The 26,178-nt window shown below is 46.4% G+C and overlaps 1 protein-coding gene across 1 annotated transcript in view; it reads right to left on the reverse strand.

Annotated features, from left to right (window-relative positions):
* The window catches only part of IL19 (interleukin 19), a 68,493-nt gene that overhangs the window by 35,097 nt on the left and 7,218 nt on the right, over window positions 1–26,178 (reverse strand). The window contains exon 2 of the mRNA XM_003272965.2: window positions 4,751–4,896. Coding sequence (XP_003273013.2) covers window positions 4,751–4,862 — 112 coding nt within the window. The 5' untranslated portion in view covers window positions 4,863–4,896. The remainder of the gene's footprint in view (window positions 1–4,750; window positions 4,897–26,178) is intronic.

A 26,178-nucleotide genomic window follows, 5' to 3' on the forward strand; every position in this document is an offset into this window, starting at 1 on the left:
AAAGTCACTTTATTAGAGGGCTCTGGACTAGGTCAACCCATTCCTGGTGGTTGAAAAACCTCATGCAAGCAGATCACTCCTATGTCCTCCGGCAGTTTTCTGTAAGCATGTTTTTGTGTTGCTGAAGGCAGCCCCATCAGCCCCTGGGGGAATAATCCTTTCCTGTTCTCTCCAGCCATACTCTACAGGATCACCTGAGGCCTCTTTATTGCAGCACAGCATCCAGCTTGTACTCTTTGTTGTGGGCTGGCCAAGATGCTGACAGGAACAAAAATGACTTGTTTTTGAGAGTAAAGATACAAGCTTTGACTCAGATGACGCACACATGTTCATGGAGGGAGACTCTCACATCCGACCTACCTTCTTCCGTCCACAGAGAGTCACGTTGCTACTCTAACCACATCACTAATTCCGAAAGATGGGGACTCCTACACAGGGCCTCCAGGTCAATGCCTCTGATTAGGGCAGGGAACTGGAAGGCCTCCAACCTCAACTTCCTGGTACCCCAAGTTCTCTCAGCAGCAACAGCGAAAGCCCATGGATGTAACTGCATTACAGAAGGCAAGGCCCTCAATGTGTAGACTCTCTGGGGTGCTATTTTAAAAGGCAGACTCTCAAGCCCCACAAAAAGATGTTTTGAAGATCGGAGTGAGGCCAGGAAATCCACCTTTTGAGCAAGCAGGACTAGGGAATTCTGAGTAAGGCTAGTATTTGAACTTTACCCATTTGGGACTGAACCTCAAAGGAAAAAAGGAATCTGGAAAAGGAAATGAAGTCCCCCCTGCCCTTCCAGGGCCATGGCTGCATATGTTCTTGAGATATTGGCCAGGCCCCTTATTTCTTTGACATTCCCCTTGCTTTCCTGTCCCCTCATCTTCCTTAACAGCCCTTCTTATCTGCCGGAAGACTAGTCTTTCTTTAAGGCTAGCAGTTAGCCTTGATTGGGGATCCAGTTCTATACATGTGGGCATAGAGAACAGAGCAAGAAGACAGGGCAAGTGAGCAGAACTATACAGGGAAGGGAGGGACAGTGTTGGAAGAGAAGCCCAGGCTTGGAACTTGCCCATGGCAAAAAAAAAAAATTGAAAATTTGTACCCTCATTATGTCACCAGGAATTGAAATTAAGTTATGACTCACGACTTACCCATGAAGCTCTTTCCCAATTAGTCTGGGTTGTGTCATCAAAAGACCTGAATTTAAGTCATGACTCCATCACTTATTGGCTTCGTGATCTTGGGAAAATTATTGAACTCTCTGACATTTAGTTTCCTTATCTGTAAAATAGGGGTAATCGCTTGATAAAGGTGCTGTTCGTTTTGATGAGGTGATATATAAAAATGCTCAGCCCAGGTTTTTGCACATGGAAGGCAGAAAAATAAACCACCCTAGATATTATGAATAATATAATTCTGTCCTTTCCACACCTTTCCTCTCACAACCTACTGACTTACTCTAGGCACCAGACAACCTGAATTACTAAGTGTTCTCTAGGGCCCCAATAAGCCATGGGTTTTAAAGTCTAATGGAATGGTCTCATCCCATCTCCATCACCAACTCATAAGCTGTGTGACCTTCCTTCCTGGGCCTCTGTTCCCTTCTCTGTGGATCAGTGCCAATACATCAAGTTTCTGCAAAGGCCTGGTGCATTCACTGATGCACACAAGCAGCCCAGGACCATGCTCGGAGCCCCCTGTGCTGCAGCCTCCCCTTCCCCTCCTTCCCTGCAGGCTCCCATGTTTGTCCATGACTTTCTACAGCGGTGCCTTTGTTCAAACTGTTTCTTCCACCCAAATGTCCCTTCCCTTTTTCTGCTCATTGGAGTTCTTCCCAAAGCTGCCTTCATCCTACCTCAACCCCAACAGTCAAGATACCCAGATAATCACCCTTCATTGACAAATAGAGTATGTATTGAGATTCTGTGATGTATCAGGCACTGTTGCTCATGACCAGGGATATAGAGATGATTAAGGTCTAGTCCCCAAGAAATTCAGTCTACTTAACATAAGAACATAAGAACAATATGAACATAAGAACAAATAACTGTCCTCCAAGGAAGTGGGGGTAATAATAGAAGTGACTCAAAAGTGCTGGGACAGCACAGAAGAGGGAGCTCTTGGGTCTGACTCAGGTGGGATGGAGAAGCCTTTATAGAGACACAGACCTTTGACTGGAAGGGTAAGTGATGTTTGACAGGGGGAGAAGGGGGAGTAGTTTGTCTAAGACTGACCCAGAGCCATAGAGGTCTGAGATAGGCAGGTGGGCCAACAGTGCTAGAGGCTGACCAGGAATGGGGAGGGCACAGAGACAGAGCTGGAAAGAGAAGAGGACCAGGTGCCAATGGCCTTGAGTCTGGGCAGGGAAAGGTCCAGGAAGTTGCCTCCATTCCACCCCCGCCTAGGCACATGGGGACAGTGGAGAGCAGATCTGTCATTTCCAAGGAACATTCCAGAGCAGGAGCAGTCCATGGAAATCCCTCATCTCTAGTCCCCCTCATATCATTGGCTAGAAGGCCATGGGCTACAGGCTTGTAATTCAAAGGACACAGGGGTCTGGAGGCAGACTTCTGTTGCTTTTTGTTTTTTTTTTTAACTACAAATGGACAACTTTCTTTGATTTCTTAAATTCAATTGCAAAATTTAGAAAATCCCACTCCACTAAGGAGAGAGTGAAAGTTAGAAGATCCAGTGCTTTCTGAGGAAGGTTGCAACTTGGGAGTGACAAATTTCACCAGAATCTCAGCATCCAGCCATCTCCCTCCATGAGCCAGAGGTCAACGACCTCAGGCAGGAATAATGTCTCATCCTAAGGCCTTCTGGAATATGTTTCTGGCCAGAGGTGGTTGGTCTCCAGGCTGTGCCTGGTCCTGATGCCCAGCCAACATCATTGCCTTCCAGACCTCAGGGCAACTGGCAGTGGCTACTTACTCACTGCCTCCTGGACTTAGCACACAAGGCCAGGAGGGGCTGGGGCCAATCTCCCCATTCTTTTCCCCATATTTTTTTGTGTTCCAGATCTACTAAATGTCTCACCTTCCTCCAGACACAGCAGCTCTTTCACAATGCCTAAAATCTTTTTGCAGATAAATGACTTCATCTGGAAGGGCTTGATCACCATCATTCCTATCTCCTTTCCCCATCCCGGTTCCCTAAACACACGCACACTCATATACTCAACTCCCACTCTCCCTGGCAAACTCCTATTCACCCTTCAATTTCAGTTACGTGTCACTGTTCTTAGCAAAACCTCCCTTGACCACACCCTCCTCCTCTAGGTAGTAAATCACTCTCTCTTTGGGGTCTTACAGCACTTCTTCCCCAACTCTTAACTAATAATACTGTCATATTGCACAGCAACATATCTGACCATTCATTTGTGACGATCCCCCCAACCCCAACACCACTGCCCTGCCCCAGGGAGACAATTCCTCCAGGGCAGTGCTGGAGACTTACACATTTCTATCCTCAGCACCCAGCTGAAAGCCTAGTTTAGAGGAAACGCTATTGACTGATTGATGGTCTTCACCACTACACTGGAAGCTCAATGGGGTATGGACTTTGTCTTGTTCAGTGTTGCGTCCTCAGCAGTCTGGTACGTAGAAGGCATTCAATAAAAATTGGTTGAATTAATTACATTTAATCAAGCCAGGACAATTCAGTGAAATGAAACACTTGGTCAAGTTGCTTAAGTTCCTGAAAATTGATTTATCTGAAGATCATCGATGACTTTGGATAATTATTAAATATATCTTTTTTGTGCAAGCTGTGAAACATATGAAGATAAACAAACTTGCTTATAGATAAGTGGGAGAGGGGATGAGATGTTTACAAAAATAATAGTACACAAGATAGAAAGCAATACATGCCAAGAAGAGAAAGTGCTGTGGGTATTCTGGAGAGAGGTCACTTCCTCCATAGGATTGATCAGGGGGTCTTCACAGAGGACAAGCCATTTAACTTGGGACATCATTGATGATGTTTTCCACCCTGACCTTGGTCCACAGGCAGCCATGTGACCCTGGTTTCCTGGCTATAGCTGATTGGAAAGTAGACAACTGATCTAAGCTGAGCTGTTAGTCTCTGTCTCCCAGTAATTTGGTCTTGGGACTTTAGAGCACTAGTCAGTCTTGGCTGGTCCCTTGAATTAAAGACTGGTAGCCTCTGGAGCTGTGCAGTTGCAGTCCTCTGCAAACTGCTCAGAAATGCAGAGAAAGCTGCCAAGAAAAGCAGAAAGGAGTGACCACATGGCCTCAGAGAGCAAGAAGCTGAGTCCTGGCTTTCTGATGACTTCTGCTCCTGGTTCCAGTCCCTCTGTGTCGTGCAGCAGCTTCCATCCCATGGATATTCTGAGACACCCCAGGCTCCTTACAGTAAATTCCCCCTTTTTGCTGCAGTTAGCTGGACTGTACCATTGCAGCTAGCAACCTTGGTGAAGACTCTTGTTGTGTGAAGAAATGGGCCATGACCAGTATGGGAGCTGATGGGGAAGGGGTATGCAGATATGGTTTGTTTGTCTGCCTTTCCACCCTACACTCCCTCACTCACCCTCAGCATGTCCAGTATGGTGACCCCTCCATCTCCCCTAAACCTGGCCAGCAGTCTGGCAATAAGGAACTTTATGACAGACAAAGGCAGTCCTGTCAGTTCATAGGTGTCTGGAAATCCAGTCTTCCAGACTCCTGAAATAAACTGGATATCTATGGTCCCAGAGAATGTCTCCATATCCAGGGTCCCAGTAGCAGAAGTTACTCACCCCATGGAACAGAGCCCCAAAGCACTGGCACACACACATGGATATGTGTGTGCACACGTGTGAGTGGTAAGGAACATGCAGATCTGTGTGGAAATGCTCCCTCAGTGCACATTCTTGGACTCCTGTCAGTGTGTGTAAGCACTGCTCTATGGAGAAAATCATAGAGAGTCATCATTACAAAAAGGTGCACTCAGCTCCTTCTGGTGGCTTTGAGGTCGGCAAAAGTGCACACACGGCAACCTCTTTACAAAAATTCAACCCAGCTACTCTGAACCGAATCACACCCTCAATCAAGGCCTGTACTGTGTGGGAGAGCTCCAGGAGGACAGTGGTGTTTCTCAGGGCTTTGTGGGACTCTGACATTTGGTAAATCGGGTCGGGGAAGAGGGTGGCCAGATTTTATGGGGCCCAGAGGCATATATAATGGGAGGGAGAACTGTCTTTTAAGAAAAAAAAATGTGTATATAATTACTTTGGCTGTCGAAAGGACCAATGAAAGTAAGAGACCCTGAAGCTTTTATTAGCATCACAGGAAACTGACTTGGGGGTGGGAAGGTGGGAGCTTAAAATTAAACCCCACTTTCCTTTGCTCTGTCCTTGTCATTTCTATACAAATTGAAGCCCCCAAGGACTGCAGTTCCACAACTGCACCACTTCCCTTGCAGAGGGGATGCCTGGGCTGTAGTGTGGGCTTGCACACGCCCCCTGCAGGCTAGCGAGGTCAAGACCGGATGGAACAACGGGCCAGGTCAAGAATGTGAACTCTTCTGACCCAGCAATTCCCAAACTCGATCTTGATCCTTTTATTTCTACAACTCACAAATAATCCCCCTTCTCTGGATCCCCAAGTCACACAATCCTTTCCTTTGGTGGGGGTTGGGGGATGGGCGGGTGGAGGCAGGAGGGAGATGTACCATTATTCTGCAGTACCGCCTCTAGGTCTGGGAGGCAATGTAGCTAAGAATGGGAGCTTGGAACCAGGCTGCCTGGGTGTGGAGCCCAGCTCTGCCACTTAGCTGGATGACCTTGGGCAAGTTATTTCAGCGTTCTCTCTGACTTTCAGTTTCCCCTCTGCAAAACTAAAATAAAGTTAGGCCCTATCTCATACAGTTATGCGAAAATAATTCAGGAAAAATGTCTAACACAGTAGGGCTCACAAGGTTGACTCTTATGGGTCATAACTCATCAGCCAGCAGCTGTTGGATTTTAATGCTCTGGCCTCCCAACCTCGTGAGGATCGTGACCTCTTGTTGGACAAGTCTCTTTCCTCAATCCTCTCTCTGAGGAACTCAAATAATTTCTAAGATATACTGCCTTGGAGCAGAAGACAAGGAACTTCGGGCAATTCTCCCCATTTTACAGCCAGGCAAATGAAGGCCCAGAGATGTTAGGGGCGGGGCCAAAGCCTCAGAGAAAAGTAAAGTCGTGTCTACAAGTGGAGCTGAGGCCTCATGGCCCCTCGGTAGTATTCTCTGGACAGGGAAGGAGGTGGGGTTGTCCCGTGGAACACCACCACTCTGCCTGGTACTCTGGTAATGAAGAGGGGTAGTTGGGCACAGTGGCTCACCCTGTAGTCCCAGTGACTCAGGAGGCTGAGCGGGGAGAATTGTTTGAGGCCAGGAGTTCGAGGCTGCAGTGCACTATGATCACGCCTATGAAGGAAGAGCCATTGCACTCCAGCCTGGGCAATATAGTGAGACCCCATCTCAAAAAAAATTAAAAGAGGAAATAGGCAGCAAGAGGTCTGGGGAAAGTCATCTGTCCCCATGACCTACAGCAGGTGTGCCCTGCTTCCTCCTTCAACTCTACCTCAGCACAACCAAACACAGAAGGTGCTGGGCTCTCTGAGCAAGGACTGCCTGTCAGGAGGTCTGTGGCCTGTGAGTCACAGCTCTGCCACTAGCTAGCTCTGAAATCCACTTCTTCTGCCTGTAAAATCAGGGATTAGGCTGAATGACATCTAAGGTTTTTATCTTAAACCTCTTCAGAAATTGCTTCATCTCATAGTCACGTGGAGAAAGAGCCAGAAGCCAATATCTCTGAATGTGGCACTTCCTGCCAACCACGACACCTTCTCTGGACTCCCATCATGTCCCAGGGAGTCCTGATCCATGTGGGGACATAGTCTGAAATGGCCAGCTGCTGTCCTCTTTTGGCCACGGAACCTCTAGGGTTTGTGAGTGATAAGAGTAAGTCTGGAGGAGGCAGCAGGAAACGTCCTTGAGGAAAAAAATCGGGAAAATGATTTTTCCATTTAAAGGGCAATGTTTCAAATAATTTTTAAGGCAAATGAACATAGAGACCTGCCCATTCCCAATATACAAATTCCCAAACATTTTCTTGTTTTCCAGGAAAAACAGTAAAGGTCTCAGGATAAGCTACAGTAGCAGAAATGGAGACATTTGCAAGAATACCTGAACTCTCAGAGGTGGGGGATGTGTAAATGAGTGACTGCAGGTCAGTGTGGAAACCCTCTGGTGCCTCTGACATCCCTGTGTCTGCTTAGGAGGATGTACGACATGACCTCCACCTCACCCCACCCTCTGCCATGAATTCCCTTCCTGCCTGAGAATTCTAGAGTTCTACACCAGTTGAGCAAGAAAGTACAAAGAAGGACTGACTTGGCAAAATCCCATGGGGCCCCAGTGAAATGAACAGGTTTGGCAATGATTGTGTCACTATGACCCCGGACAAGTGACTTAACTTGACCATGCAAAAGCCAAGGATGTTCACATCCTGTCCAGCAGCAAAGTCTCTACACTGCAGGGAGTGAGCCCTGACCCTTAGAGGCTGACCCCAGCGAAGGAGTCAGGGAAGGTTCTTCTTCCTCCAAGTCTTACCCCAGCTTCAGCACAAGGAGGCTTTGTGATCTGGTTATCAGGCAATACTTCCCATTTACTGGGCTGTGAACATCCCTGAGTCTGTAGCCCTGGGCTGGACAAAGGGTGAGAATCCAGACAAAGATCGCAAGACAGCCATTACCATCGAGGCCTCCCAGAATGATGGAGGAAGTTGCCAGACTAAAGAAGGTGATATAGAACACATTAAAATACAGCCATGTATCACTTAACGGTGGGGATACGTTCTGAGAGATGCCTTATTAGGCGATTTTGTCATTGTGCAAACATCATAGAGTGTATTTACACAATAAGATAGGCCATACAGTATGGCCTATTGCTCCTAGGCTACAAACCTGTACAGCATGATGCTGTACTGAATACTGCAGGCAATTGTAACATGATGGTAGGTTATTTGTGTATCTAAACATATCTAAACATAGAAAAGGTATAGTAAAATACAGCATCATAATCTTATGGGACCACCATCATATATGTGGTCCATTATTGACTGAAACAACATTAAGTGGTGTATGGCTGTAATCCTATAGGAACTTATGGGGGAAAAACAATGGTAAGTGAAAATTAACATAGTACAAGCCACCAGCCTCATAAGAATGAAGGATTGTGATGGCTAATTTATGGTCAACCTGACTGAATCACAGGATGTCCAGACGTCTGATTAAGCATGATTTCTGGGTGTGCCTGTGAGAATGTTTCTGGAAGAGATTAGCATTTGAAGTTGTGGACCGAGTGAAGCAGATTGCCCTTCCCAGTGTAAGTGGGCACAGTCTGATCTATGAAGGGTTCCAGTAGAACAAAAAAGTGGGGGAAAGGAGAATTCCCCCTCTCTGCCTGACTGCTTGGATTGAAGCATCCATCTTCTCCTGCCTGGGAGCTTCTGGTTCTTAGGCCTTCAGACCTGAACTAGAATCTAGACCATGGGACTCTCCGACTGGCCTTCGAACTATACCATCGGCTTTCCTGGGTCTCCAGCTGCAGACAGGTGATCATGGGGCTTCTCAGCCTCCATAATCACATGAGCCATACATTACACTTTATAATAAATCATACACACACACACATACACACACACACACACATATATATTTCTATTGGTTCTGTTTCTCTGGAAAATCCTCATACAAAAATGAACTGAATTAATCAAAGAAGGCTTCTTCTTGGAGAAGGTGAGTTTTAAGGCTGTTAATAGAAGGAATAAAAAGAAGGGAGTCTTTGATTCAGACACAACTGATGGAACAAGAGTGGGCTATGGGGGATAACTTGAGGGTAGGCTCTGATCCAGGAGAAGGAAGGTAAACAGCTATCCATGTGTAGTATGTAGAGGCTGTAAGAAGCTCATAGCAAATTGCCCCCAAGTCTTGGGTCTGTCTGCCCATACATAGAATGAGGAAGAAAGTAGACTAGCTAGTCTCTACAGCTCCTTCCAACTCCAGCATTCTACAGTTCACAATGCTAAAAGTGTGGGAAGGAGTCAAATGGTGAGTTGGCTTGGGTTGAGTAGAAAACAGACGGTCAGTAGTAGGGGAGTAGGCCAGGCTCTTGAGGCATCCAATCTGAGAGTAATTTAAGCATATCTGCTTGGGCTGAGCAAACTCAAACCCCATCCCTGACCAAACACCATCCAGGACTAGTTCTTATAATGCAGCCTCAGAGCCGAAGGCAACTTGTGTGTATGACAGACTACACCCAGCTGGATGCAAAGAGACTGAAATGTTCAAGAAGGTGGGCTAGGTCTAGAAAAGTGCTGCAGCTTCAAGGTGACATGTCCGTCCCCTTTCACAACAGACTACTGCCCTCAGACTGTTGTCAGGCTGAACTGTACCAGCCTTGGTGGCCAGGTGTTACTCTACTTCCCAATTCTCCAGCTGGCCCTTGTGTCTGGATCTTGGCTGGCCCCTATGCCTAAGCTTTTTGTGTGGAGAATGAAAGGCCCTGAGAGACACCTGGGCCAGAGCATAACAGCCAAGGTTGCTTTAGCTGGCATGGGGAAATGGAGGAAAGGTTTGGGTGATCTGCTGGGCACAAAGCAGTTTTGGGACCCCACATCCTGCCCTGAAGGATGCATTCACTGACCCTTTTCCCTGAGATTCCAATATTTTCCATCCCACAGCACTTTTGCCAATTCACATGAGTGCCATGGGCAGAAATAGGTATGGAAAGTAGGGAGCATAGCAGGATTACAGCTTGACAAAGCACTGGGCTTGGTACAGGTCACGAAACGTGGTCCAGGGAAATCCCCAAACAGAAGTGCCCCAGATGGTTTCCCCATTACTTTGGGTAACTTTCCATTGCCACACACCCACCCCTACCCACCTCGCAGGTCTCTTCTAAAGAACCTATTGCTCACCTTGTGACTTGTCAGGCATGAGAATCAAAAGAAGCAATGAGCCCGGTTCCTGAACTTGAGAAGCTAAAATCTACGTGAGAAGATGAAACTTACACCCATGCTACAAGTAGGGAGGACCCAACAGGAGGACCCGGGGCCAATCGTAGTATAAGAGCTCAGAGAGGGGGTGTCGACGTGAGCTGGAACAGTGGGAAGGGGCTTCACAAAGGAGGGACACGGGGTCATGGGAATCAGTGAATGTGTGGGAGGCAGGGCAGGAGTCATGGAACGGTTGACAGACAATGAAGTGTAAGATGTGACGAATAGTAGACAGAAATAGAGTGAAATAAACCACCACGTATTGAGTGCCTACTGTATGCTGTGCCAGGAACTTTCCACCTGTTATTTCATTTTATCCTCCCAATAAGAGCAGCAGTATCTTTATTTCCAAGTTGCAGGTGGGGAAACTGAAAGGTTCATATGAATTTAGAGTTGTTCTGGTGGCCAATGAGAAGTCTCTCCCAATGACCAAACTGGGGAATAACTTGATGGTGATGGTGATGGTAATGGAATGAGATTGGCCTGGCCATGGTGTCTAAGGTACTAGAGAACATTGCCCATCCACCACCTGAAGAGCCATGACCCAGGAGCCCCTAGATGTCTTTGGAATATTAAGTGGTGGTCTCTAACTTAGGGATCTGCCCTCTTGACTCAGGTGCAGTAACACTAGCCTTAGTCCAGGCTTCCACCCACACCTCCCTGTCCCCACTCTCCTTCCCCTGCTACTCAGCCCCTGTTTCTTGTCAACAGGCACATTCCTCCCTAGCCCTTCCACCAGATGATGCCATTAATCACTACCAACAGTTAAGGAAGCCACCGAGGTGTTATCATAACAAGCACTCGAACTATGACTATGACTAATCGAGTGGTGTTAGAGGTTCAGAAAGCATTAATAATTACTATAATTTTTTTTCTGCCTTGTGTTTTTTTCTGTTGTTTGAGGTTCCAGGCATGAAATGGGGGGTGAAAGGAAGGCCCAACCTTTCTGGAGTTGAGAGGATGTGCCATTTTGTTCAGCCTCCCAACCAGCCTTGCAGTGGGCAAGGGGATTGCCTGCTGCAGCCTCTTTGACGGTCCGAGCAGCACCTTGACAGAGGTCTGAGCGATGCAGGATGAGTCAGGCCGGCTGGGGGAATCGGAGGCATTCGACCAGAGCGCAACTGCCAGGCCGCACAGTCGGGGAATCCCTCAAAGGAACCAGGGACCCATGCTGACCAAATCCGGCCCGTAGGAAAGCCCTGTCTTGCTACATGACCCCTGATTCATGGCTTTCCCCTCCTGGGGCCCAGCTCACATGCTGCCCCTAAAGCAGCTATCACCAGCTGCCTTACATTATTTTTAAAACTGTTACCCCCAAAGTCCTCAGAGAACCAACTCCCTGAGATGAAGAGACTGAAATGTCAGAAGCTATAAAAGTCATCGGTAGAAGTCCCCATCGGGATTTAGCTCCAGGTATAAACCTCTGAGGACGGGGCTGACCAACCCTGAGGATTGTCAGTGGCTTGCGTGGGTGTCCCACAAGCGCATTCATGCACTCAGATGCAAATCCTTCTAACTCTAATGGATCCTGAAAGCCCTTCATTCCACTGTCATTAAAATGCAAACCATTCCCGGGGCAAGGGAACTAATATTTATTGCGGTACCTTTGTGCCAGGTACCACGAAGTACTTCATTTCAGCTAATTATATGCCAATTAGTTCCCCATAGCTCTGTTAAGGGACAGCAGAGTGTGGCCTCTGCAGCCACACTGCCCAGGATTCAAATCCTCGTTCTGACACTTATCAGCTGTGTGGGCTTGGATTGGGCACATCACCTCTCTGAACTCAGTTTCCTCACCTATAAGATGGGCTTAAGAGAGGTACATACATCTAGCCAGGCATAGTGGCTCACTTCTGTAATCCCAGCACTTTAGGAGGCCGAGGCGGGTGGATCACGAGGTCAGGAGATCGAGACCATCCTGGCCAACATGGTGAAACCCCGTCTCTACTAAAAATACAAAAATTAGCTGGGCGGGGTGGCATGCACCTCTAATCCCAGCTACTCGGGAGGTTGAGGCAGGAGAATCACTTGAACCCAGGAAGCGGAGTTTGCAGTGAGCCAAGATCACGCAATTCTACTCCAGCATGTGCGACAAAGCAAGACTCCATCTCAGAAAAAAAGGGGGGGTGGGGGGATTGTGAATGTGCTAAACCACAAAGGGTCAATCAGAGCATCATGTTTTTGTCATTACACAATTTTTTCTAGGGTGGCCCTGTCAGGGAGCATCCATCACCGCTCATAAATACAGCCTTTAATGGAGGGGTGGAGGGGTGTGAGGCCATGCCAGGTTGGGAAAGGGAAGAAAATGATGGTTAAGGAATTTAGGTCTGCCCCTGGCTCAGGAACACTCAGTAATGTTCACTCAGGAAGTGGGTGGGCAGTTGGTTTGCTTGTATACTATTTCCAGAGTAGACTTTTTATGCTGTTCCCCAGGCTTTCTCAGAATCTTGGAACCAAGAGAAGGCATCTCAGACTCAGCCTTCAGAAGCCACAAATATTACCAGGATGGGGCAATTCCAGAGAAGTGGGCATCTGCCCGTGAGTGGCACTGCCCATCTTAAATGTTGTGAAAGGCAGAAGAGATGATAAATCCAACCAGCCTGGGAAGACCCAGGGCCTCCCCACCCCCACTTAAATGCACACACATGCACACATGTACAGGGCCAGGAACGTTCCAATTTACTTAGACACCCTGTCTGGGATATTACCAGTGAAAACTACAAGTCTTTTTCTGGGAGGGTGAGAGGTGCAGTTACAACCTATTTTTAAAAGTGTTCAGTTGGCCAGTTACCTTTAAGAAAATGGGGCTTTTACAGGGGGAGGAGAAAGGAGCCTCTGGTGAGGGTGAAGTTCTTGGTGAAGGAAACCACAATGAGGCTTTGAAAGCCAAAACGCTAGTGAGAGGGCACTGGGGCTGGGCATGGGGCACAGGAAGCTTTGGGACTGAGCACAGTGTACAGAGAGCCAAAGTCAAAACCTAGGGACCGGGCATGGTGGCTCACGCCTGTAATCCCAGCACTTTGGGAGGCCAAGGTGGGCAGATCACTTGAGGCCAGGAGTTCGAGACCAGCCTGGCCAACATGGTGAAACCCTGTCTCTACTAAAAATACAAAAATTAGCCAGCCATGGTGGCCGGCGCCTGTGATCCCAGCTGCTCGGGAGGCTGAGGCAGAAGAATCGCTTGAACCCAGGAGGTGGAGTTTGCAGTGAGCCAAGATCATGCCATTGTACTCCAGCCTGGGCAACAAGACCGAAACTCCATCTAAAAAACAAACAAACAAACAAACAAACAAAAAACCTAAGGACCTCCTGGTCATACCCAGCAGCAGAGCTCCTGGGAATTTGCCCAGCTGCGTCCTGATAACGAACAAATGACTTTCCAATTAGTCCTCTCTGTCTAACTCTACAGTTGTCCCTTGAAACAATCTCTTTCTTACCAAGAAGGAAAAGGAAAAGGTCACTCTGGCATTCTGACTGGTATCTGTTTATTGGTGGATACGACATACACGGTCCATCTTCGTATCTTGATCAGCAAATGAGGTGGTAAAACTGACCAGACCTGGGAAGCCCCTCTGCCTAGAAATGCCTTACATACACAGGCACCGCACAACAGAGAATAACTTAGCAAAAAGGAATGAATAAAGATATCGAAGGTCATCTATCATGTCATCCTCAACTTTCTGGAATCTGTGCTAAGAGAAACCGCTACGGAATCGAGGCTCTTGCCTCCATCCTGCCTGCACTGCCTTACGTTGAGGCATGTGCTAAGCAGATTCTGGAGATGGTGAGAACCCTAACAACTTTCCAGCACCTCTAACTGCTTCTGCCTCAGCTAATCTGGTCCTGGGGCAGTGGGGGGCAATGGGGGAACGGGATGAGGTGTCAGAGGCCCGGACAAGTTCGTAAACCCCCAGACACCTGCCAGAGCCTTAAACTTGCGTCAGAGTCTGTCTCCACCAAAATGAAAGAAACCAAGAGTGCCACAACCAAATCACAGTAGCCAGAGTGGAAAATATAGCTCTGACACAGGCCGTTGGCTCTGGGGAAAATTCTGCCGATGAACCATACTGAGACTCAACGTTGTTTATCTTCTATAGTTGCCGAGCTTGGGTTTTTACATTTTACATTTTTTCCCTCTTTTTCTACCTGGGAGGTGCTGGGTATTTTCCTTCCCCTGCAGCAGACGGGGAAGGAACGACCATAAGCAGGCCACAATCAGAGACAGAAACAGAACATGCCATGGGGCTCTGGTTTTTTTTCTGGGATACTGAGAGGATGGCACAATGAGAGGACCATGCCCTGATGATATTTTTCAGCCTTTTAAAAATTATTGGAAGAACCACAGTGAGATATTACCTTACCCCAGCCGGAATGGCCATTATTAAAAAGTCAAGAAACAATAGATGCCAGTGTTGATGTGGTGAAAAGGGAACGCTTATACACTGCTGGTAGGAATGTATATTAGTACAACCTTTATAGAAAACAGTATGGAGATCTCTCAAAAAACTAAAAGTACATTTACTACTCAATCCTGCAATCCCACTACTGGGTATCTACTTAAAGGAAAAGAAGCCACTATATATATCAGAAAGGCAACTAACTGCACATATATGTTTACTGCAGCACAATTCACAATTGCAAAGATATGGAACTAACCTAAGTGCCCACCAACCAATTAGTGAGAAAAGAATGAGATCATATCCTTTGCAGGGACATGAAAGGAGCTGAAGGCCATTATCCTTGAAAAACTAACACAGGAACAGAAAACCAAATGCCACACGTTCTCACTTGTAAGTCGGAGCTCATTGATGAGGACACACAGAGGGGAACAACATACATGGGGCCTATTGGAGGGTGGGAGGAGGGAAAGGATCAGGAAAAATAACGAATGGGTACTAGGCTTAATACCCATTAGTTATTAGTAAGACAACAAACCCCCATGACACAGGTTACCTATGTAACAAACCTGCACATGTATCCCGAGATTAAAAGTCGAAAAAAACTACTGAAACATAAAAAAATAAAATATGGCATATATACACCATGGAGTACCACTCAGCCATAAAAAAGTATAAAATAATGTCTTTTGCAGCAACTTGGATGGAACTGGAGGCCATTATTCTAGGTGATATAACTCAGGAATCAAAAACCAAATACCCATGTTCTCACTTACAAGTGGGAGCTGAGCTATGGGTTCACAAAGGCATAAGGGGTGGTATAATGGTCATTGGATCCTCAGAGGGGCAGGGGATAAGGGATTTAAAATTACCTGTTGGGTACAATGTTTAGCAGTTTCCAAAAAGGGAACTTCAGTGAGAAGGTTCCATAGTGTCTAATGACCCTAATGGTCAGAGCATCTTCTTCAGTTCAACGAAGATCTCTCATACTGTACTATAAGCCCAGAGAAACCTTCATGGAATGCCAGGATTTCAGATCATCAAATCACTTTCCAGTCAGTCCTCTCTATCTAACTCTACAGCTGTTCCTTGAAATAATCTCTTTCTTTCCAAGGAGGAAAAGGAAAAGATCACTCTGGCATTCTGATTGGTATCTGATTAGATGGAAACGACAGACACTGTCCATCTTTTATATCTTGATCAGCAGATGAAATGGAAAAACTGAGCAGACCCAGGAAAGCTCCTCTGCCTAGAAATGCCTTACACACACAGACACCACACAACAGAGAATAACTTAGCAAAAAGGAATGAAGAAAGACATCAAAGGTCATCTATTATGTCATCCTCAACTTTCTGGAATCTGTGTTAAGAGAAACCCCTATGGAATCAAGGCTCTTGCCTCCGTCCTGCCTGCACTGCCTTAGGTTGAGGCATGTGCTAAGCAGATTCTGGAGATGGTGAAAACCCTAATGCTTTTCCAGCAGATTCTGGAGATGGTGAAAACCCTAATGCTTTTCCAGCACCTCCAGCTGCTTCTGCCTCAGCTAATCTGGTCCTGGGGCAGTGGGGGACAGTGAGGGAAGGGGATGAGGTGTCAGAAGCCTGGATGAGGTGCACTAAAATCCTAGACTTCACCACTGTACAGTTCATCCATGTAACCAAAAATCACTTGTACCTTTAAAGCTGTTGAGATTAAAAAAAAAAAAGTTAATTATTAGAGTCACATTATTTGTCTCTGAGTGGATATATGGGTAAAGGAATGAACTGATTATCAGACTTGAGCCTTATTTTGCGCTACTATAAAATAGTTTTAATGATTGGATCAAATCTTTAGATTGTTGTAAAACTTAAAATGAAACAATATGAAGTGTCTTGTACATAGTAAGACATCAAAGAGCAATAGGGGAAACCAACTAAGACAGGTAGTAGTTTGCCATTGGCCTTGCCTGGGGTCTAGGGCTTGGGTCAGGACATGTCTTAGTCTATAGCATATGGTGGGCACACAGTATACAGTATCAGATAGCTGGCATCAGTTAGTCATAGAACAGCTGCAAAGAGTCACACACACACACACATGTGAGCACACTCACACAACAGATAAGATTGCTCAAGCCACCTCCGGGATCGTGAAGATGAATAAGAGGTCTGCAGACCAGTGTGTTTCCCCAACCATGTCACAAGGAAGGAAGGTCCACAGGGTCCCCAGGAACTCTGGGCAGAGGGGGATTTTAGAAGGAAGCTTGCTGAAAAACACGGATTCCCATGGCTATGAATGTGGCTGGTGGAAAGGAAAGCGAGACCTGACGGGGCTGCACCACATGGTGCAGTGGAAAGGATAGTGCAGCCCAGGAAAAGATTGTGTGGCTTGGTGGTTTGTGGCATGGCTGGAGAGGAGAGACTCCTGGATTCTAGTCCTACTGCTGGTTCTGAGAAAAGCCACCAGAGCCTCCCTTCTTGAGTCAAAGACAAGACCACAGAGGGGCTCTTTCATGCATTTAGCTATTTTATGGCTTTAAAGTATTTCAACCTATTGACAAATCTCTTTGATCCTCTGTAAAGCAGGAGAAAGAACTGGGGAGTCTCTCCATTTCACAGAGACAGAAATCGAGACTCATTGAAGGTGGAAGACATCTCCACAGTCACACAGAGGAAAGACTGAAACCCAGGCCTCCTTTTCCCGGACCTAGGTCTTTACCATTTGAGAATCACAAACCTGTGCCTTAGTCAAAATGAGCACAATATTCACACCAAGCTAGACTGTGTCTCCTCTCTATCTCTGGCATATATAAAACATGGGTCCCATCCACAGGGATGAAATACACACAATACACCCACACATATGCATATGTGCACACATGCATCCATGCAGGCAAAGACATTTCACAACTCTAAGGCAGGGTACACAAAGTACTGCCAAGGATAGTCATAAGCACTGGAGGATTTTTTTAAAAATGAAATCTCAGTGGAGTTGGGTTGTTAAAGGAAGGCTCATGGAAGAGGCAGTGCTAAATTGAAAGAATTCTGTTGGTGAAAAGGAGGGGTGGTCATTGCAGGCCTGTGAAGCCATGAGTGGAAGTAAGGAGGTGGGAGAGTACAGGGCATATTCTGACAATAGTGAGAGCCCCCTTGTTTTAGTCAGAGATCTTGTGGAGAGAACCTGTGGGAAGGAAAGCTGTGAAGGCATTTGAGAGTGCAAATGTCAAGCTAGGTTAGGCTGTGTTCTGAAAGCCCTGGGCTGCCACTGGTGGTTTGTGAGAGTGGAGTTTTGCTGATAAAATGAGTGCTTTGAAAAGTGAACCTGGCTTGGTGGTTTGGAAAAACTAAGACTTTAAGAATGCGTTCTGTTCTCCGGTTGCTTGGGGGCTGGAGAACAGAATTTAATATGTTGATTGGTTGTTCTCAGAATGTTGATGGCAGTAACTACAGCTGAATAAACCTCCATGTGGCCTTTAGCTCAGCTAGGGTGGGAAGTACTGGGGAGAAGGGTGAGGTCAATATGAAGAGCTCAGCATCCCTTGCACCATTTCCACAGGCCCGCACCTTGGTTACAGTGGCACTAGCAGCCTCAACCCCAATTTTCCCACCACTGCAGCCTATAGAGAAGCAAGTTCTGGCTCAATGTGGGCTGCTGCAACTCAGTCTCTCCTCCTCCCCTCCTATTTACTCTAAAGCCCTCTGATTTTACCTGAAATGAAACAGCAGCCCCAGCTATGGTCACAGTGACCAGAAGCTCCTGCATCCCACTCCACCAAGAACCTTGCCTTGTAGTCCCCAGCCAACCCTCACTCACACAGAAAGGACTGTGGGGACATTAACTCTCCCTCCACTTGCACCAATCTTTGGATGTTCAAAGTCATTTCAGGAAGCTCAGAAGAGAAAGAGAAATTGTGGTGGTATCAACAGTCATAGCTGTCCTGATAGTACTGGCCATAGTAGCTGTAGTAGTCTCAGTACAGTTACAGTCATTGTAGAGTAAGCAATGGCTTGTCAGGTAAAAGTCATTGAGTGCTTGCTATGAAACGTGCACTATGACAAGCATTTTTCCCATTTTTTTCTCATAGCCAGCAGGTAAGTATCATTATGTTTTCCATCTTACAGATATGATAGGGTATCCTTGGTGAAGATGTACATGGGATTCTGGATTCCAATGGCAGAGCTTTGGTGAGGCCAGCTTGCTCATGATACCCTCTAAGGATGTCCTATATCCCTCCCCTTTCACTTCCCTACCCCAAGTCTCCATCACCACCCCTCCCTAACACACAGTTTACATCTTGTGACCCCTTTGACCAGATATATGTTTATACACTTCGGTGCAGGTAGCTTTCCAATTTTGCACAGATGTCTGTAAGTCACTTTTTTGGAACCTGGAGCAACATCTTTGTAGAAACTCTACTTATAAATGTTGATTCATTCCCAGCCTACAAAGCAGGGGTTACACTATAAATAGCACCAAACTTAGTTCAGGTTCTTGGGAGCTGGGGGTCTATGAGATTTACAAAGGACAGCTTCTTTCCCTACTGGACATATGAACAGCCTCAGGCAACATCTGAAATAGCCGAGGTTGTCTTGGGTCAACTTCTGTCACACTCTACTCCCTCTCCCTGGCTGCCCTCTCTGGAGGTCCCTCTGCACTTTCCCCTCTGAGGGGCTGTAGGCCCTCCATTGAAATGCTAACCTTCTGCCCTGCTTAACCACGTGCTCCCAGATGACCCACTCTCCTCCCCACCTGCCCCAGCTCACAAATCAGCCCCACAGGAATTCAGCCTCCAGGATTAGAACCACCCAAGGATTTCAGTGTCATTTTCATGGCTTCTTTCCCACCACTGTATCTAGAGACCTCCTGGCTCTCTAGAAGTTGCTGGTGATTTTGTAAAGGATTTCTCACAAGCAGGGTTAAGGAAGTGCCAATGGTTGCCACTCAAGTCCATAGAAAGCAGGCACTTCTAAATTGGGGGTGGTGTATGTATTCTTTTGCATTATCTATATGTTTGTGTTCCATGGGTCTTCAGTCTACCTGAAGTCTACCTGCATGGACCCTCCTTCAAGGATCCAAGAATCTGCTGATCCAGAGCCTGCATGACCTGAGTGTTCATCCACAGTGGTTTTCACAGGGGTCAGATATCCTGTTTCCAGCACTGGCCATTCCTCCCTGCCTGCTCGCCTTTTCCCATGGGATACAATGGAGGCATTAGGGGACTTTAATACTTCAAAGCCCATAGCAGCTGGCAACTCCTGGGACTGAACCAGCACTCAGACTGGCCTCACTGTGCTCTGCCATGGGAATCCAGGATCCATAGTCACCTCTCTCTAGGGAATTTATTATCTGAGTCCCATGTCAGGAGCCTACTACACCAAGAACACTTCCTCCTCGGCATAGGCCTGTGTGGCACAGGCATCAACGCAACAGACATTTTACTGCGTGGTGCAGATAGTTGCTTGAGAACGCAAAGTTCTTTCTGAAAGAGATGTGAAGTGCTTTCTAGGGCTTTCCAGTAATCTTCTTTTCTCCCTGAAACAGTCAATGTGAGAAATCCACTTCCGGAAGGTGACCACCTCCCTTCCACACCCCCGCCGCCCCCGGAGCCATGCTCTTGAGGAAAAGGCAGCATCACGTCCTCCCCTACCAAGTGGAGGCTCTTCTGATTTCCACTGCTCTCAGCAGGCCTGACTCACAACGAAACTGCAACCTCAAAGTGCTGGGGGCCAGGATTGCGAGAAGGAAATACAGGTGAACACACGCAAAAGCTGCCGAAAGAAAAGGTTTTGTTTCTCTTACAGAATGGCACTTCCAGGGCTGGGCAGAAGCTATGAGCTAGAAGAGGCTGACAGTGCCTGGTCTTGTGCTGACCTGGTGGATTTGAAAAGGAAGGAAAATATGTATCAGAACCACTCATGTTTGCTCACTCCTGCCAAGGGGAACAGAAGGGGCAGGCTGGGAGGAGAGATAGGGGAATCACAAAATTTAAGGGCATTAGCTTTGGAAATCTTCTTAGAAAAACAACTCTGGCAAGCCCTTGGCTTATTGACGCAGAAAGAAAGGCCAAGGGATGAAAAGGAACTTGTTTGGGATCTCATAGTAGAAGGTCCAGGGCTGGAAACAGGGCCTCCTAAATGCCTGAGCCAGTCAGTCTTTCTACTATGAGACTGACGTCTCTGTCTCCCTGTAACATCCTCAGAATATTGGAATTGATATCTGGTCTGTTCCAAGTCTTCAGATCCATGAAGAGACATACTTAGCTTTTAGCAGCTGAGCATTCCCAAGGAAAAACATCAACCACTACACCTCAGATGGGCTGACTACTTGCTATATGTCAAGTATTCATCCAAGCATTGTGTACAGTCACTCATTCCGCCCTTGCAACACTACAACAGCACCAATTATCATCTCCAGTTGTATATAGATACTGCTGCACAGGGAAGCTCAGAAACTTGCCCAAGGTCACACAGATGGGCAAGGGCAGAGCTGGGTTGCAAATCCAGTCTGACTCCAAGGCCCACACACTTAACCACCACGCTCTGCTGCAAAGACAAGCCCAAAGACAGAGCACATCTTGGGGTTTCCAATAACAGAACACTTGGACCCAGGGTAGGGCTGGGGGTTGAGCAAAGTGGGGAAGGCAGTTCCAGCCTTTGCTGACAAAGGTATATAAGGTCTGCCACATAAGATAGGCTCAAGTGCACAACCCTTAACCACTTCAGTGAAACCAACTGACTACCTGATACCAATTTATATCCAACCCACTGCTTGAGGCACCTGAATTCAAGGTTCTTGCTGGGAACAGTCTCAGATCACCCAAAAGCCAAGGTACAAACAGATTCTCCTTAATTACTTGAAAGAATAATACTGTTTAGACAGTATTCCTTGTATTTTAAGTAAGTATTTTAATCTTAAAAGGAATACTTTTAAAATCATCAAAAGAGTATCAGAACCTTGTCGGGCCTCCTTAAACTACTTTGAACTACATCTGAAGGTTGAGACAACTTAGGGCCTCTGGAGTTCTTAGTCCAGCACCAGGGGAAAAAGAAAGTTTCCCCTCCTTCTGTAGATGGTCTCCCACAATCAGGTGGGCAACCAGGGATTGAGCTTTAATCTGGCCACACAATGTCTGTCCCAGTTCCTAAATGGGTGCCTTCCTTATAAAATGATTTCTAAGCTCACCAGAGCACTTAGAGCCCACCTACTGTGTGTGCCAGGCAAATCTGCATGGGATGAGAAGAGAATGGCAAGCCAATGATATTGATTTAATTGATAAATTCTGGCCAGTGGGGCTAGGAAATGTCTGTTTTTATTTTCAATGTTGTTCTAAAAACTAAGAAAGCACAAGAGTTACCAAAGACTAAGCAGGGTTCTTAATGCCCCTTAGAATTAAAGAGGAGGGAAAGAGGAGAATAAAAGGCAGAAGAAGAAAGCAGAGCCCACAATAAGCCTCAGCAGAGCCTGTCCAACAGCTCTGTGGCCCTTGACCACACCCAGCCCCTAGAACCTAGTCTAGGCCTGGGCCCCTTGGAGAAGGGGTTTACAGTAATGACAGGTCACTGGCAAATCAACCCCAGAACTCCCATGGGTTTTGACTTGAAACCACAAACACCGCCTGTGAGGCACTGTAGCTTCCGTGACATGTGAGAGGCTCACAGGAGCTGCTAAACTGAAAGACCATCCTGGCTATTTGGAAACTCTGAATAAAGAAGACAGCAGTGGGCTTCTCCCTTATCTACCCAGACCAGGTGCCCTGTGGGTACATCCTCTGCACCTGCCTCTGAGGCCACACTTTGATCTTTGATCATTCTCCTCCTACTTGTCCTCACCCAGAGATTTCTGTGGAACACTTACAGCATTCATTCTCTAAGGGTGGTCTGAGAAACCCTGAGAGGTCTTGCCTTTTCCAAGGGAAAATTCTTACGCTCCAACTAAAACAGCATATTACAACAGACTGCATGTAGGAGGAGCGGTTGTGAGGATCCTGCTTCTATCAAGCCAGAGAGTTAAAAAGGCTTGGAAAAAAATGCAAAACGATGCCAGTCTTCTCACTAAATGTGTTTTGGTTTGGAAAATAGTTACATCTCATTTTAAAATGCCATGTTAACATGTAAGGGTTTATTATTGCTTATGACTTTAAAATGATGTCATAGGAGGTATTTTTTAAAATTTCTCAGTTTTACTTTCTAATATGATGTTTACATATATAATGTATATATGTATATATAACCCACATAAGTGAAAGCTCTTTGGGGGTCCTCAATAACTTTGAAGAATGTAAAGGGGTCCTGGATCCAGATAGTTCGCCAACACCTGACTTAGGGAACCAAAGGCAAGGCTGGATGCAGTTGCTCACACCCACTCCCTTTCCCTTCTTCCTTAGTCTATGAGCTAAGAGGGGCACATGTAAATGACAGTCATAGTGGAAGTAGCATGAATCCAGGATGGGAGGAAGCACCTGCTTCTTCACGTGTGATGCAGCTGTGCATCCAAAATGCACAAAACACACAGAGTATGGGGAGGATTGAGAGTCAGTGGCACATTTTGGAGGTAAGGACCAGAATGGGCAAGATGATGGGAAGTGCTCAACTTTCTCCTCTCTCTCTTTTTTCTTTTTTCTCTTTTTTTTTTTTTTTTTTTTTTTTTTTGAGACAGAGTCTCACTCTGCTGCCCAGGCTGGAGCACAGTGGTGTGATCTCTGCTCACTGTAGCCTCAGCCTCCTGGGTTCAAGCGATTCTCCTGCCTCAGCCTCACCACGCCCAGCTAATTTTTGTGTTTTTAGTACAGACAGGGATTCACCATGTTGGCCAGGCTGGTCTTGAACTACTGACCTAGTGATCTGCCCGTCTCGGCCTCCCAAAGTGCTGGGATTACAGGCGTGAGCCACCGCACCTGGCTCCTCTCCTCTCTTTTATAAGGTTTCTGGAAGGTATTGCTCCTGCAGGGGTACTGCAGTGGGAAGGCGGGCCAAACTATGCTTTTTAACACTGTGACACTCATGGATCAGAGACAAAACAGAAACGCCATTCTGTCTGAAAATACTCCAAGGCTCGAAATCTTCCCCTAAGACAAAAATATCTAAGCCACCCTCAGTATCATCCCCAATTCCTAAACTTAAGGTACCCAAGGAGTACAAAATAGATTCATAACTGTTTAATGGATGGAAACTTATTGTCACAGACTTTCAACTTCTTACCACCACAACCTCACACACGGCACACATCTTAGACAGCTGCCCCTAATTGTTGCTGCAGGCCCAGAGAACCCAGAGTGATTTGATACTTATGTGAGTTAAGGAATTAGGTACTGATTTTAAAAAGAATTGCATTCAGATTCTACCTTTGCCATTAACTACCTCTAGGATCTGGGAAAGTCTTCTTCTCTAGGCCTCTGTTTGCCCATTTGTAAAATAAGACACATGAATTTGACAATGTCTAAGACCCCCTCCTCTTCTGACGTCCTATAGAATTTTAACATTCCAGCAGCCATGGAGGAGTTAACATCTGCCTGGAAGAGCACTAATTAGTAATCAGATCAATTATTTTTAAAACTGGAAAAGCTATAATGTGTATAGGCATATAGTTTGTAAGGATAGTGGTTTCTTCACATGAATCCATTCTCTACTTCTACTTTATAAGAGATGGAAGAGCAACAGCCATATAGCCATGTAGCACTACAAAAAGTTTAGGAAGCACATGCTCAGCCGCCCAGTCAGCCAACAAATATTTAGTGAGAACCTTGAATGTGCCCAGAACCATGCTGAGTACTGAGCAAACAACACTCATCAAAAACAGATACAGGCCCTGCCCTCAAGGTGGTCACAGTCTAACAGGAGAGACAGAGGTCAATCAAATGATCACATAGCCACATGTCTAATTACAAACTGACATAAATACTATAGAGGGGCGGGAGCAAGCTGTTCTGAGAAGATACACCCAGGGGGCCTGACCTAGACTGGGGAATGATGAACTCATTTGAGGAAGGAACATCTGAGCTGAGAGCTGAAGGACAAAGACAGGAGGAGAGCAGGAAGGAAGAACGAAATGTGCAAAGGCCCTGTGATAGGAGAGAGAGGGGATAAATCACTGGGCATAGTGGCTGGTGCATGTAAGCCCAGCCACTTGGAGGCTGAGGCAAGAGGATCACTTGAGCCTAGGAGTTCAAAAACAGCCTGGGCAACATAGCAAGACCCTGTCTCTTTAAAAAAAGAGAGAGAGAGAGAAAGAGCATGTGGATCATTTGAAAAAAAAGAAGAAGAAAGTCAATGAGGCTGGAGTGCAGAGGGAAGTAGAAAGTGGAGAGTGCCGCAAGTTGAAGCAGAAGAGATAGGCAGCATCAGATGATAAACGAAGTTATAGAAAACATTAAGAATATGAGTTCTTATTTGACCAAGAGAGGGAAAGCGGGAAGCCATGGAAGAGTTCAAGTAGGAACAGAGGCATGATCAGATTGGTGCTTGGAAATAATTACTCTTGCTACAACATGGAGAACAGTCTAGAGAATGGATATTAGAATAACAATTTGGCATTTATTTTGGAGTCCAGGAGAGATAAGTGATCAGATCCAACACCAGGCCATGGGGGCTACAAAGTCCAGCAGAGTCAAAGGAATGAGAAAAGACAACTTAAGCGTGCATAAAGTGGGTCCAGGGGGCCAACACTGGTATGGAGGCTGCAAAGGCCCTGAGCTCTGGGAGCCCACACCGTTTATTGGTGATCAAACAAAGAAGCAGGTGGTGAGGACATGGAGGTAAACAGGTGAGGGCGTGAGGATGTGGGGGTAGAAAGGTAGTGGTGCATCAAGCATAGCTGTGACGGTTTAGCATTTTCTTTGACACATATAGAATATGCTTTGCTGCTCAAGATAATGGAGAGCATGTTTACGAGCCTGGGAGAGCAGCCAAGTCTGTGCACATTCCATCCAAGCCATGAGGGATTTTATGCCCTGGGCTTAGATTTGTGGTGCAGCAGGACAGCCTTCTACCCTTTGGCACAGAGCTTGGTGTTCCAAAGGCCACGAGCGGTTTTAGACCCTGGGCCCCGGACATCTCCCAAGACTCTTTTATATTATGACAGACAAGCCAGTCCTGCCTCAGCTCTTCTACCAACAGATAGTAGCTTGAACCAGACAGTCATTGCTGGTGATGATGGAAATGGAGACAAATCAGTAGATTAGAGAAATGTTTATGAAGAAAAATCTGGAGGTTCTGGTGATAGATTGAACATAGATTGGTAAGGAAGAGGGAGGGACAAACAAATCATTTCTAGAATTAATTGATAGTTCCATTTACTGAGCGAGGGTGCACTGGATGAAGGTGAAACCAGAGAGAGATGATTTTACTCTCAGATATAGAATCAACTACACAAATTGGCAGGGGAAGACAGTACAAAATAAAAATATGGAACCCCCAGCTCAACAGTTGTTGAGAATTTCAAGATGCTGATAGCAGAGCAAAGGGAGGACTTTTTTAGTCATGGGACCCTGTGTGACTGCAGAAGTCACTTATCTACAAACCCAGCCCGCTTGGATATGTAGGGTTGGAGGTGCCAGCCATCCAGTGGAGACTGGAGCAAACTAAAGCCCACCAGAGGGACAGTCCTGGAGCTAAAAGAATCCATTTATGCCCCACACTCAGGAGCCCACTAGTTTTCCTAGGTAGTCATGCAGACAGAGCAGAAACAGCTATGGTCCTCTGGGTGGCCAAGGCTCCAACACCTGGTGTCCTGGTCCCTGATAAGCCAAATTTCTCATACGAGAAGTTACAGAG

Source organism: Nomascus leucogenys, chromosome 5 (genome assembly GCF_006542625.1).
Source record: "Nomascus leucogenys isolate Asia chromosome 5, Asia_NLE_v1, whole genome shotgun sequence".
Taxonomy (NCBI): domain Eukaryota; kingdom Metazoa; phylum Chordata; class Mammalia; order Primates; family Hylobatidae; genus Nomascus; species Nomascus leucogenys.